We start from the raw sequence: 13,563 nt of genomic DNA on the forward strand, positions 1-13,563 counted from the left end.
ATATACCCCTGTGACCCCCCCATCTGTTCCTCACTGTGCCCTGAGGGGGGAGGGACTGAGGTATTTACCCCTGTGACCCGACATCTGTTCCTCACTGTGCCCTGAGGTGGGAGGGGCTGGGGTATTCACCCCTGTGACCCCCCATCTCTTCCTCACCGTGCCCTGAGGGGGGAGGGGCTGGGGTATTCACCCCTGTGACCCCCCCATCTCTTCTTCATTGTGCTCTGAGGGGGGAGGGGCTGAGGCAGGCCTGGGTATTTACTCTTGTGACTGCCCCATCTGTTCCTCACCGTGCCCCAAGGGGGCAGGCCTGGGTATTTACCCTGTGACCCCCCCCTTGCTTCCTCACCGTGCCCTGAGGGGGGAGGGGCTGGGGCAGGCCTGCATATTTACCCCTGTGACACCCCCATCGCTTCCTCACCGTGCCCCGAGGGGGGAAGGGCTGGGGCAGGCCTGCGTATATACCCCTGTGACCCCCCCATCTGTTCCTCACTGTGCCCTGAGGGGGGAGGGACTGAGGTATTTACCCCTGTGACCCGACATCTGTTCCTCACTGTGCCCTGAGGTGGGAGGGGCTGGGGCAGGCCTGGATATTTACTCCTGTCACCCCCCCCCATCTCTTCCTCACCATGCCCCGAGGGGGGAGGGGCTGGGGGAGGCCTGAGTATTTACCCCTGTGACCGCCCCATCTCTTCCTCACCATGTCCCGAGGGAAGAGGGACTGGGGCAGGCCTGGATATTTACCTCTGTGACTCCCTTATCTTTTTGTCACGGTGCCCTGAGGGGGGAGGGGCTGGGGTATTTTCCCCTGTGACCCTCCATCTTTTCTTCACCGTGCCCCTAGGGGAGAGGGGCTGGGTTATTTACCCCTGTGACCCTCCATCTCTTCCTCACCGTGCCCTGAGGGGGGAGGGGCTGGGGCAGGCCTGGGTATTTACTCTTCTGACCCCCCCATCTGTTCCTCACTGTGCCCTGAGCGGGGAAGGGCTGGGGTATTTACCTCTGTGATCCCAGCTCACTCCCCATAGTGCCCTGAGGGTCTGGGGCAGGCCTGGGTATTTAACCTGCTTCTCTGTCTTGTTAGCATGCTAGAGGGTGGGGTTTGTTTTTTTTTGTATTTTATTTTTATTCTCATGGAAGTTGGGGTTTTCTGTAGCATCCACAATAGTATCACCACTCCTGGGTCTCTTGTCAGTGCACCTTGGATGAGGGGGCTCCCTATAGGTTTATTTTTTAAGGCCATTACTCCCTTTTATTATCACTCTTCATTAAGGCCCAGAGCCTCCCCAGGGCTGGACTCAATTCATGGGACTCTAAGCAACAGTATTGTGGTGTCACCAGGTAAAAGTGAGGCTTTAAGTTGCGAGAGGTGGAAGATAGTATCTATACATTGTCTATCTCCCTGGTCTTGCTGACGGGAAGACTAGGGTAATGTGTGTGTTGAGGAGTCTCCCCTAGGTGCCAAACATCTATGTTGCTTCTGCCTAAAGGTAAACCACAGGTGGTGCCTGCTGCTTATGAGCAGCTTTTTGTTCCATCATCTCTTCTGTCCTGTCCCTGAAATCTTTCAGAGCCTGTAAAGTTCTTTAGTAGACCATGGCCTGCTGATTTTTCAACACAGGGCCTAATAAGTACTCCTTAAAAGTATATACAGCCTTAGCAGTTGCACCTGTAAAATTTTGTGCCTGCAACTGGCATCCAGGCACACATTCTTGCGGGTGCACCTTTTCTACCCTGCTTTGAGAATTTAGCATATGATGGTTAGTATTTTAGTGCTTATCCACAACCAACAAGATGGTCTGCAAGATTTTCTTTTTAATGCTTTTCAGACAGTAGACTCGGTTTTCAGTCCTGGGAAACATCTTCATCAAAATCCTTCTATTTGGCAAATTTCAGCAGAAGTAGAACATGTCGATCAAGTGATCATTCTGATTATGTGAGGATTTAAGGGATATGTTGTGCTGGCCGATATTAATGAAGAAATTGCCCATGAATGCAAAGAAAACGTTTGTTAATGAAATACTCCGTTTGGAAATATAAACATTAAAAGTTGGGAAGTTCATCAGTCAAGGTATCCCATAGTAATGGCTGCTCTGCTGCATTAACTGTAATTATGAGTAGTCATATGAATATTATGACTATCATTAACTGTAATTAATTGTAATCTGTCAGCAAAAGGACCTATATGTCACTATTGACAGCTCAGTGAAAACATTTGTTTAAGGCATAGTGGTGATAGAAAAAATCCCCACAGGATTCTAGGTTGGATTAAGAAGGAGACAGAGAATAATACTGAAAGTATAATGCAGTTACATAAATAGATGCATGGCCCTTACCTTGAATACTGTGTTCAGTCTTATCTCAGAAAGTATATGAAATACGTAGAAAAGGGTTGGAGAATGGCAACAAAAGTTATTAGACAGATGAAAAAAAATTGAAAAAAGATTAGAACTACTACATTTAGAGAGATGTACAAGAGAAGATATAAAAGAGTCAATAATTAACAGCATAGAGTAGGTGATGCTACCATCTCCTATAGCATACAAGAGGAGTTCCAATGAAATTTAAAGGCAGCACAGTTAAAATTGATAAAAATAAATACTTTTCACAACACATAACAATCTGTGGAACTCACTACTGCAAGATATTACTGAGGCAAATATTGTAGTAGGATTTTAAAGAATAGAGCATCATATGAATACTATGAGGACTATCCATAGTTACTCTAGCTAGGATAAATATTTGTAAGGGATGTTATTCCTCATGCTTCAGGTCATAAACCAACCACTAACTGCTAGAGATTAAGAAGAAACTTGTCCCATAGTCATGCTATCTGCTGTGGGTATTTTCCACCTTTATCTGAAGCATCTAATATTATATTGTGCTAGTAGTTAGTATATAGGGATACACTATTCATATTTATTATTAGTATTATGGTGGTGCCTAGAGACCCCAGTCGGGCTAGGTGCTACATAAACGTACTGTTGGTCTGATCCATTATGCCATTTCCTAAGCATACATTGCAAGTATATGGTGTTTTTATTACTGCTTATCCTGCTAACTGGGGCCTTAACTATGCTACAGCTACTCCGGGAGGTGTGTACAGAGCAGGGAGTAGCCTCTTCCCTGTTGGGATGGCCTTTGACAAACTGGTTAAACTGGGGGGAACAGTGGCTGCACCTTTTGTACAGGTTTAACAATGGGCACCATTCCTTGCACTGCCCTAGGCCTCTGAAAGTAAAAATGTGTTTCAGAGGCATAATTCCTCCACACAGCTTTGCTCAGGTGGTGCATTTCCTTCTCTCCTCAATGTGGCGCAGAGTCATAATGGAGCCCATTACCGTTGGAATGAAGTACATGTGAGAGTTCTGTCAAAACTGTTGTAGACAGTTTATTTACAGTGTTTAAAATATTCATTTTCTTTTTATCTTAAATATTTCTTCTTTTCTTGTAATTTTGTCTTGTTTATTCTATTAATATGAGCTTTTGAATTTCTTTCTGTAAATCCTTGTATTGCTTTTTTCTTTTGCTATAGTCCACACAATGAATGATACTCTCTTAAGCAACTTAGACAAACTTCTGCTAGAGCTTGGTAGGTCACTATATATTATATTGAGAGTTCTGGAATTAAGTAATGTTTTATGTAAGGACTAATTTATAATGAAGATTTCAACTTTAAACCATCATTCTGCATTTAAGTAATCAGTTTTTATTTTTGTCTCTATTTTAGTCTGTTATGTATGGGGTTTTGTTGGAGGTTGGTGCTAGGAGTTAGTTAATAACTGGGCTGTTAGTAGAGGGAGATAATGATTATAGGTAGCTCTTGTTAAGATATAATGTTAGAAAAGATCAAGTTGTGTTGTGAAATGTTAATTGTTTAATCACTCAATTTCTGTTTAGAAAATGATAGTAAATAAAACATGAATATTTTTATTTCAGTTTTCCAGCTTGAACAAACTTCTTATGCTAAGGAACATGTGAAGCACCAGATAAATTGTGAGTAGTCTTACATTTGACCTGTGATGGAATGATAGATGAGGTGGGATCTGAGTTACCACAGAGAATTCTTTCCTGGGTGTCTGGCTGGTGAACCCACATGCTCAGGGTTTAGCTGATCACCATATTTGGGGTCTGGAAGGAATTTTCCTCCAGGGCAGATTGTCAGAGGCCCTGGGAGTGTTTCGCTTTCCTCTGCAGCATGGGGCATGGGTCACTTGCTGGAAGATTCTCTCCACCTTGAAGTCTTTAAATCATGATTTGAAGACTTCAATGGCTCAGACATCGGTTTGATACAGGAGTGGGTGGGTGAGATTCTGTGGCCTGTGTTGTGCAGGAGGTCAGACTAGATGATCATAATGGTGCCGTCTGACCTTAAAGTCTATGATTCTATTAGACTTTTTTCAGACATTTGAACACATTGCATTTAACCCATTAGTCCTAGTACATCAGAGCTGTTTTGAGCTCAAAGGGTGGATGAATTAATAATGAAAGTTGCCTGCAGCTACTCTTATTCTTACTCCTCCAGTAGCCTTTGCTTTCTCCTTTCACTATTATCTCGTGGTGCTCAGTTTCTTCTGGCCAGCCAGTGGCATGCTGCTCAAGCACCTGCTCCTGCCCTGTTGGCTGGCACACAGCTGTAGCTCCTCACATCTCGCTGGCACTCCTTCCACTCAGCTTTTAACATCTCCCCTACCTGCGTCTCTTGTTTTCTTCAGCCTTTTTGTAGAGCTGGAGAGAAATTTTTTGATTTTTTTTTTGGTTGTTTGGAAAATGCTGTTTTGTCAAAATCAAAACTTTTGATATCTATCAGTTTAGACATAATTTTTGTCAGGAATGTTTCTCCAAAATGGAATTTCTGGTCAAAACCAGAGAGAGAGAGATACTTACCCTGGAACAGCCGATCGCCTGGTTAGGGTGCTCACGTGGGATATGAGAGGGTGTGTGTGTGTGTCCCTTCCCCACACCCCTAAACATATCTGCATTGGGTTCAGGGTAGCTCTTTCTTCCTTTTAAAAAAAGTTCATCCTGATGTGGAATGGGAACATTTTTGAAATCTCAGAATATTTTTTGGAACAGGAAAATTGTTTCTCCCCCAGCTCTAGTTCTTGCCGTGTTTGTGTCTCTGTCTTCCTGTTCCGTCTACCCTCACTTTCTGTGTCAGATGTTTCTTTGGTGTGAGTTCAACTAGGATCAAATTTGGAGATGTAACAAACACTGTAAAAAACAGAACCAAACTGCAAGTGATCTGAAGTACTAGAGCAGTTGTTCTCAAACATCCATACTAGGCCCTCCCCAAGACTGCTTTCCCATCTAGCCAAGACCCCCTCCCTTTAGCAATTTGTGAAGAGCAGAGGGTTATGACAGCCTGACACCTGTTTATGACCCAGTGCTCTAGAGCAGCAAGGACTGCAGGTAACAAAATGTGATTTGATACTAATAAATGTAAAATGCTGCATGAAAGTATAGGAAATGAACAACACAATACAAAATGTACAAGCATCTATACTTATCACATTAAAATGAGGGCTTACATGATAAATTTCAAAGCCCTTATTTATAAAAAGGAATATTGCACATGTCCCATGTTGATCTGATTTGGATCCTCAACTAGCCATTTTTTATAGGAATTTATTTGTTTTACATTAGGATGTTTATTATGGAAACATGGCAGCATCGAGGCTTCTTGTGCCTCCAAATGCTCCCCTATTTGCAAACTCATTATTACAGAATGTTTGAATATTCTGTATTTATTAATTCCTGTCTTTTAATCAGTATCTGAGCTTCCCACTCAGTACCTAACTTGTTCTTCAAGTATATTCCCTTTTTGTGTGGATTTACTCTGTTGCTGGCTTCTCACTCAGACTTCCTTATGTACTCTTAGCAAATTATGCATTTCCTCCTTCCTATACCCATCTTCCCCAGTCAACACAATTGTACAGCTGGCCTATTTGCAAATGTCATCTGATTGGATAGCAATTTATAATTGATTTCCCTCTGCCCCATTTCTAGTGGTATGAAGCCACTTGCTTGCAAGTAATTCTGCAAAATCATAGGTCAGCTTTGACAACAAGTAAAATTACTTTGCCCCCCACCCCACCCAAACAGTCACTCTAGTTTAATAGGCTGAGGTTCAGATGGATTTAGGAACAGCACAAATTAGTATTTTCATATTCTGTTTCCAACTCATTGCTCTGACAACATTACATAAAAATTAAAGTATTCACCACTCAACTCAAACCTCTTAACTGTTGGGACTCTGTTGCTGCTTTGCTTAGCGGCAGGCTCCCTGGTCAGCTGGTATTGCTGAGCTCCAGTGTGCTAGAAGAAATTTTGAATCTTCCTGAACTTAGGCCTTTCCACTTTATATGGACATGTTGATAATGCTTATGCACACAGCTCACGGGCCCCAAGGCTTAAGGAGCTTTGAGTGCGCGGCCTATTATGAAGAATGGAAAGATCCTGTTCCAGGATTTTTGTCCAGTGTTTCTCAGAGAAGAGACTATTAAGAGAATGTTATTTTTTCAAAGAAAAGCCTAAGATTCTTGATATGATATCCTGTGACACTTTAATTCATAATGGCTTTCCCCATTTATTTTTGACCCTTTCAGGGATCAGAATTTTTAGACTCCTTGCAAGCCCCAGCCTCAGCTGCAGAAAATAGCCTATTCACTGCAATATATAATCATTTATCCAGTCTATCTACAAATACATCGTTATTTCTCCACAGCTATCTTTGTTAGTAAATTGTGCAAAAAACTTACTGTATTTTGCCAAAGGTCAGAACAATACAGATTAAAATGATAGTTAGAATAGAAAAAAGTAAAACAATGGAAATATTATAACTACGTGAAACCTCTCTTAAAGACCTTCCTCATGTCTTAGAAGACTTTTTTAAAGAACCCCTAATGCATATAGAGGCAGATCCTCCACTGAAGTAAATTGATATAGCTCCTTTGCTCTCAGTGGAGCTACATCAGTTGATGTCAGCTGAAGAGTACAATTTTCCTGCACCTTTATTCGGAGGCCACCTCCATTAAGCAACTTGTTTTTGTCAGACCCTTGGGATAGGTTTTGCTATACAATGAATTATGTGACAGCAACTTAAATCTGCACCTCAACTTAAATGTCACACTTTTTCTGAGCATATTTACTTGCTGTTACAAGAAAGGCTACTATAACTAACAGATTAGAGTAAAATATTTTACTAATATTTTTCTCTGTTTTTTGTTTGTTTTGCTTTGTTCATTTGTTATTCTTTATAGTCAATGTCACCGTTTCCCCTGTACAAAGAGAGAATCACATTCCCCTGTTTGTGTGGGTCATTCGCACAGCAACAGGGGAAAGAAAAGAGAAAGAGAAATGTGAATGGAAACCCATAAATACTGACATGAGGATTCAGAGGGAGCTGTAATATGTGAAACTACTTTTTAGTTACTTTTAAAAACTGACTAGATTTTAAGTTGATATAATCCATTTAAATTCTCTGTCAATTTATGTAACCACAGAATAATGGGAATTTCTTATTCATATTACAGTGGTGCCAGGATATCACAATCAGGATTGGGGCCTGATTGTGCTAAGATGATTCCTATCCGAATAGCTGATTTTATAATTAAATCTTATGAATATAACATGCAGAAATACTGCAGCCAGCAAAACCTCAGTTTATGTTTTATTGATCCCTCCCCAAATAAGGGAAGAACAGAAAAAGTAAAAAAATGGGAAAGGGGGGAAAGGTAAGGAAGGAAGAGGAGAAGAAGAGCAACATTTCAGGTTCCACCCACTAGGAATTAATCAAAAGTTTCTAAAAGGTTAGACCAAATCTTTTCAGATTTGTCTGATATCTCTCTTCTTCAAGACTTTACCCGATCTTTAGCTGCCAGGTCAGCCATGTTTGGGTGCCAAGCTTCTGTCTCTGAAGGCAGTTGCTCTTCCATCTAAGCAACATGAGTCATTTGGCTAGATGCACTGCTCTAGAGAATCAACTTGGAGAGTTTCTAAGATGATGGAATATATTCCAAAATACAGTTTTGGGATGTATTTTTAAGGATATATCCATTATCATATTAATTCTCCTGTCTACTTCTAGTCAAGAGGATTGTATCCTGGGACATTCCCAAAACATGTAAGCCAGTGTTACTCTGGGAGACTCACATCTCCAGAAGCATTCTGTGGCACTGTAATCTATGTGGGGACCAATGTGAATGAAATATAATTTTCTGCTAGATCAGCCTAACCTCAAATACTTCCTTGTAATTGTTGGAAATGTCAGTTAGTATAACATACTGTTTCTTCTTTGAGTAGTGTTCCTATGGGTGCTCCATTTCAGGCATGCATATGCCCTTGTGCCTTTCATAGGAAATTTTTGGTAGCAGTGCCCATTCAGCCTGTGCATAAGTCCTACACATGTGCACTGTACCTAGGATGTATAGGGCTGCATGGGCAAATCGCCCTCTGTTCCTTCGGAACCACCTTCAGCCTGAGATGGAACATCTTGTGTACCCACTTCAGTTTTACCATAGCACAGTTTGGATAGATGGTTTGGTTTAGTTTAGCTTAGTTTTAGTTACTATAGATGGTAGGTTGTTGCTGTTTTTTCTCTTTGTTTGCTCTTTCCTCATTTGAGGGGTTGTTCTGAACTTTTTATTATCTGGTGTGTCCTCTGTTACCTGGTCTTTAAACATTGTCTTTCCTGCTTGGAGGCTCTCCCTGTGAGTGATGGATGTTCCTGCTGTCTCCGGTGTTTGGACACACATATACTTGTTAGATGTATTCAAGAGGAGATCTTGTAAAAACAGGAAGATAAAAGTTGAAGCTCTTGATGATGGAGCAAGCCCTATGATCAGCTTCTGATCTAGGCTCTAAGAACCCCCTTATACACCAGCCTTCAAGCACATTTAGTGTCATGTCCACCTCTGGATCCTAGTCACTGAGAGCCTCAATGGACACCATGGCTGATACCCCATGCGCTTCTGGGTCTTGGTCACCAAAAGCCTTGAAGGATGCAGTGTCGTCTGTGGCACAGTACAAAGAGCCCCACATAAATATGTGGATATTGACAAGAGGAGTTGGAATGTTAGATCTCCTTCTAAGAAATCTTGGTCACCAACTCTGAAGAAGGCCCAGACACCTCAGGTCCCAAATGGAGTAATACTGAAGCTCTGAACTATTCCTCTATTGGGAAGACATCTAAAGCTACTTCTAACAGCCATGCCCCTACCAAACAAGATTCAGTACCGAAGACCTCTTCTGCTTTGGTTGCTCATCCCCATATTAGTATGAACTCTACTTCAAAGTAGTCTGCACTATCAGACACCTCAGTATCTATGTTGTGCTGCCAACTTCTGCATAGGCATTGCTTGAATTTGAGTCTGGATGGAAGCATTTGTTGTCATTAATAATGACACACTGCAGACAGGTACCTACCTCAGTACTGAAGTCAGCCTCCACAGGATCATATTCAGCTCCTGCTTGTGTGCCATTGGCACCACAGGAGTTTAGGTATTCAAAAGATCCTGTGGTGTTGAAGGAGCTGGAGTCTCCATTACTTACTGGTACAAGACAGCTCTCTGAACTGAGGTCTTCTGGGATACCAACTCCACACTGAGATGTGTGAAATGTCTGTGTTTCGAATGAAGATGACCTTAGACAAATCCAAGAGCTGATGAAGCACATCACTGATAACTTTCAGATCCCTCTGGAAGAGGTCCAGGACTCTCATCATAAACTCCTGAACATTTTACATACTTCAGCTACTGCATGTGTGATTCTCCCTGTAAATGAGGCTTTACCAGAGGCTGCAAAAAAATCTGCTGACAAAAAATATTATGTTCTGGCCAAGGACTTGGCGATTTTATTTTCACAGTCAGAACCCAATTCCCTGATGGTGGAAACAGTAAATGAGCACAGGACTGAAGTGACTCAGTCTTTTTGAACACAAGAGTTACTGCTCTGCAACATTGTATTTCAGAATAGCAAACCACCAAGCACTCATGTAAAAATATTACTGTCTGAATTACAGTAAATTCAACATCTTTATTGATCAGAGGAACACCATGAACAATTTAAGGCCATCATAAATGAAGGTCAGCCCTTAGCGACGACATCATTACAGGCCTCCTTTGATGCAGCCGATTCTGCAACCTGTTCCATTTCCACTGCAATTGTGATGCAATGAGCATCTTGGCTCCATTTGTCTAGTGTCCTTATGGAGGTACAGAGTACTACTGTAGACCTTCCCTTTGATGGCCACGTGTTGTTTTCATTGTCTGTGGTTCACTTGCTTTGCACCTTGAAGGATTTGAGGGCCACACTTGGATCCCTCAGGTTTTATACACCTGAAAATAAAATAAAATTTAGCAGGTGTCAAACAGCACAGCGATCTCACCCAGTTCTCTTCTATAGTTTCCATAGGCCCTCTGAACCAGCTGCTAAAGAGGCCTAGGTACTCAAAAAGGAAATCAACATTTGCCACAGATGGTGATGAGCTGCCAAAATCTTAACAACCGGTTCCCTATAAAAAGTTCTGATTTAAGGGGGGGAGTGGGGGTGGGGCTAGGGCAGGGGGAGACATACTCGTGAGGCCGGGGGCCCCTGCAGGGCCTGGGGCAAATTGCCCCACTTGCCCCCCCGGCAGCTGTAGAGCTTGCAGCCCCCTCCTCCCTTACCTTGCCGGCAACTCAAAGCAGCAGGACGACTCCGGAGCTCAGCTGATCTGCCCAGCTGATGCCGGCGGCTGGCCATGCTGCAGCTGGGGGGAAGTGGGGGAAGGGCCGGGGGAGCCTTAGCCTTCTCAGCTAGGAATCCTGGGAGCAACAGGATGGTCCAGCCCATGGACAGGAGTTCTTTGCCCACTCCCTGGCCCTTTAACAACCGGTTCTCCACGGAGGTCTAATTTTAGCAACTGGTTCTTGGGAACCTGTGGGAACCGGCTCCAGCTCACCACTGGCCACAGATACTTCATCCCAGCCATCCACTCCAAATGCCAGTCTTGAGTCTAGACCATCCACTCCACAAGAATCTACTGCTTTACTGTCCATTTTCCTTCCCTCTTGTGGATGCTGTATTTTTCATTTCCAACCCGCCTGGGAGAGAATAACAACCAAAAAATGGGTTATGGAGGTCATAACTGATTATTCAATCCATTTTACCTTCCTCCCACTCTCCATACCCATCCCCTTTCAGGGAGCCATCTCATGATCAATTGCTGAAACAGGAAGTCACGTCTCTTCATACTCAGGGAATGTAGAACCAGAACCAGTGCCAGTCCAGCACAGGAGAAAGGGTTTCTATTCCAAGTATTTTTGGTCCCCAAAAAGAATGAATGGTGGAGACTAATATTAGATCTCAGACATCTAAGCATTTATGTAAAACAGCAGAAATTCAGAATAGTGACTTTTATAGCTATAATTCCTTCATTGGATTCCAGGGTTTGGTTTGCAACTCTCAGCCTCCAAGATGTGTTTTGTCATATCACAATTCACCTCTCTCACAGAGGTTTATTCATTTTACAGTAAACCATGACTACTTTCAGTACCAGGTTCTTCCTTCTGACCTCTCCTCTGCCCCAAGGGTATTCTCAAAGATCATGGCAGTCATAGCTGTCCACCTATGTCGATTTAGGATAATTGTCTTCCCTTATCTTGATGACTGTCTACTCAGGGACTGATCTTAACTAGAGGTTCTATTGGCAGTAAAATTAGAAGGTCTCTGTTCCACAGTTTAGGCTTAGAACTCAATCTCAAAAAGTCCACTTTGACACCAGTAGAGTGGATAGATTTCACAGGAGCTTCTTTGGATGGCATGACAGCCAGGGACTTAAGAACAGGTTTGCATCCCTAAAAATAAAATCTAATTTCAAGGATTCAGCTAAATCCTCAAACCTCAGCAAGAAATTGTTTCCAACTATTGGTCATATGGCAGCTTGTACCTTCATAACCCAATATGCCAGATTCCATCTTTGGTGCTTCCAGGGATGGCTGAGGACAATTTATAAACTGAACAAGCACAAGGACAAGCACAGATCTGTTCCCTGTTGGGTTCTGGACTTAACTGGTGGGATGAACAGAACATCTAGTGTCTCATATCATCCGCGTCAATGGACTTCCCAAGAGTGTCATCTTACATCAATCTTTTAGAATTGAGAGCAGTCTGCAGTGCTTGCATTCATTTCTTTCCACTGATCAGAGCCAAGTCTGTCAAGGTCATGACAGACAACATTGGCTGTATGTTCTACATCAGTCACCAGGATGGTGCTTGCTCCCCCTTGCTTTGTGATGAATCAGTAAAACTCTGAAATTGGTGTGTAGCCAACCAGATTGTTATCTCAGCTTCCTACTTCCTCAGTGTTCAAAGCCCCACAGCTGTCAACCTCAGCAGATGTTGCTCCTAGTGAATGGGAGTTAGATTCATGGATCCTCAGCAACATGTTTCGAGCATAGGGTTTTCCAGAAGCGAACCTCTTTGCCTCCACCATCAACACAAAGTTCAAGCAGTTTTTCTCTAGAGGGGAACTAGACCTTCAGTCACTAGAGGTTGCCTTCATCATTTCATGGGAAAGGGATCTTCTTCACCAGCATTGTTACTCTTGAAAGTACTGAACAAGATGAAGTAGGTCAAGGTGAGGGTCATTTTAATTGCACCAACTTGGCCGAGACAAGTTTGGTATCCTTATCTCATTCGACTTGCTAGTCATCCACTGATGAAACTTCCAGTCAGGTGCCATCTTTTGTCTCAATATGCTGGTCAGACACCAATTCAAGGCATGGCTCCTAGATGGTTCTCGGGGATAGAGACTTCCCTTCAGCAAATGTGTAACAGATGTTGTTAAACAGCAGAAAAGCATCTGCGTGACATGGTTACCTTCAGAAGTGAGGACATGTACCCATTGACAAATTTCTCTTGTTTGTACTGCGCTTCCCACCATCCTAGACTATCTGTTGAAATAAAAAATTCAGGTCTTACTATGAGTTCCTTCAGGGTTCACTTGGTGGCTATAACAGTCATTCATTCATCTATTGAAGACTTTTTGTTTTTTTGCTCACCCTACAATGTCAAGATTCCTTAGAGGGCTAATGCATCTTTTTAGTCCAATATGTGACTTAAACTTTGTTCTTAATTGCCATGTGAAACATCCTTTTGAGCCATTAACTATGTGTTTGTTGCTGCACCTATTCATAGAAACAGATTTCTTGGTGGCCATCACTGTTTGCCTTTTAGTGTCAGAGCACTGGGGGCTTTAATGGCAGATCCCCCATTTACTGTGTTCATCAAGGAAAAGGTTTCATTATAACCTCATTCTAAGCTTCTAAGTGTTCTCCAAGTTTCGTATTATCCAGACGATTCATCTCTCTTTTTTCCCCTCTGAAATCACATCAGACTGGGCAGGAGATTGCCTTCCGTACCTTGGATGTCAGAAGAGTTTTAGCCTTCTATCTAGACAGAGTCAAACCATTCAGAAAGTTTTCCAAACTGTTTCAATTGCAGACAGATCCAAAATGCCCACAGTCTTTACCCCAAAACTCTCAAGGTGGATTTCTGGATGTATTATCTCATGTTAGGAGT

General features: G+C 42.5%; 1 protein-coding gene across 1 annotated transcript in view; it reads left to right on the top strand.

Moving 5' to 3' along the window:
• Positions 1-1,133: 1,133 nt before the first annotated feature.
• Positions 1,134-13,563, top strand: part of C5H14orf39 (chromosome 5 C14orf39 homolog) — a 60,727-nt gene continuing 48,297 nt past the window's right edge. The window contains exons 1-3 of the mRNA XM_050952619.1: positions 1,134-1,341; positions 3,536-3,592; positions 3,940-3,996. Coding sequence (XP_050808576.1) covers positions 1,134-1,341; positions 3,536-3,592; positions 3,940-3,996 — 322 coding nt within the window. The remainder of the gene's footprint in view (positions 1,342-3,535; positions 3,593-3,939; positions 3,997-13,563) is intronic.

This window comes from Gopherus flavomarginatus, chromosome 5, assembly GCF_025201925.1.
Source record: "Gopherus flavomarginatus isolate rGopFla2 chromosome 5, rGopFla2.mat.asm, whole genome shotgun sequence".
Lineage (NCBI taxonomy): Eukaryota > Metazoa > Chordata > Testudines > Testudinidae > Gopherus > Gopherus flavomarginatus.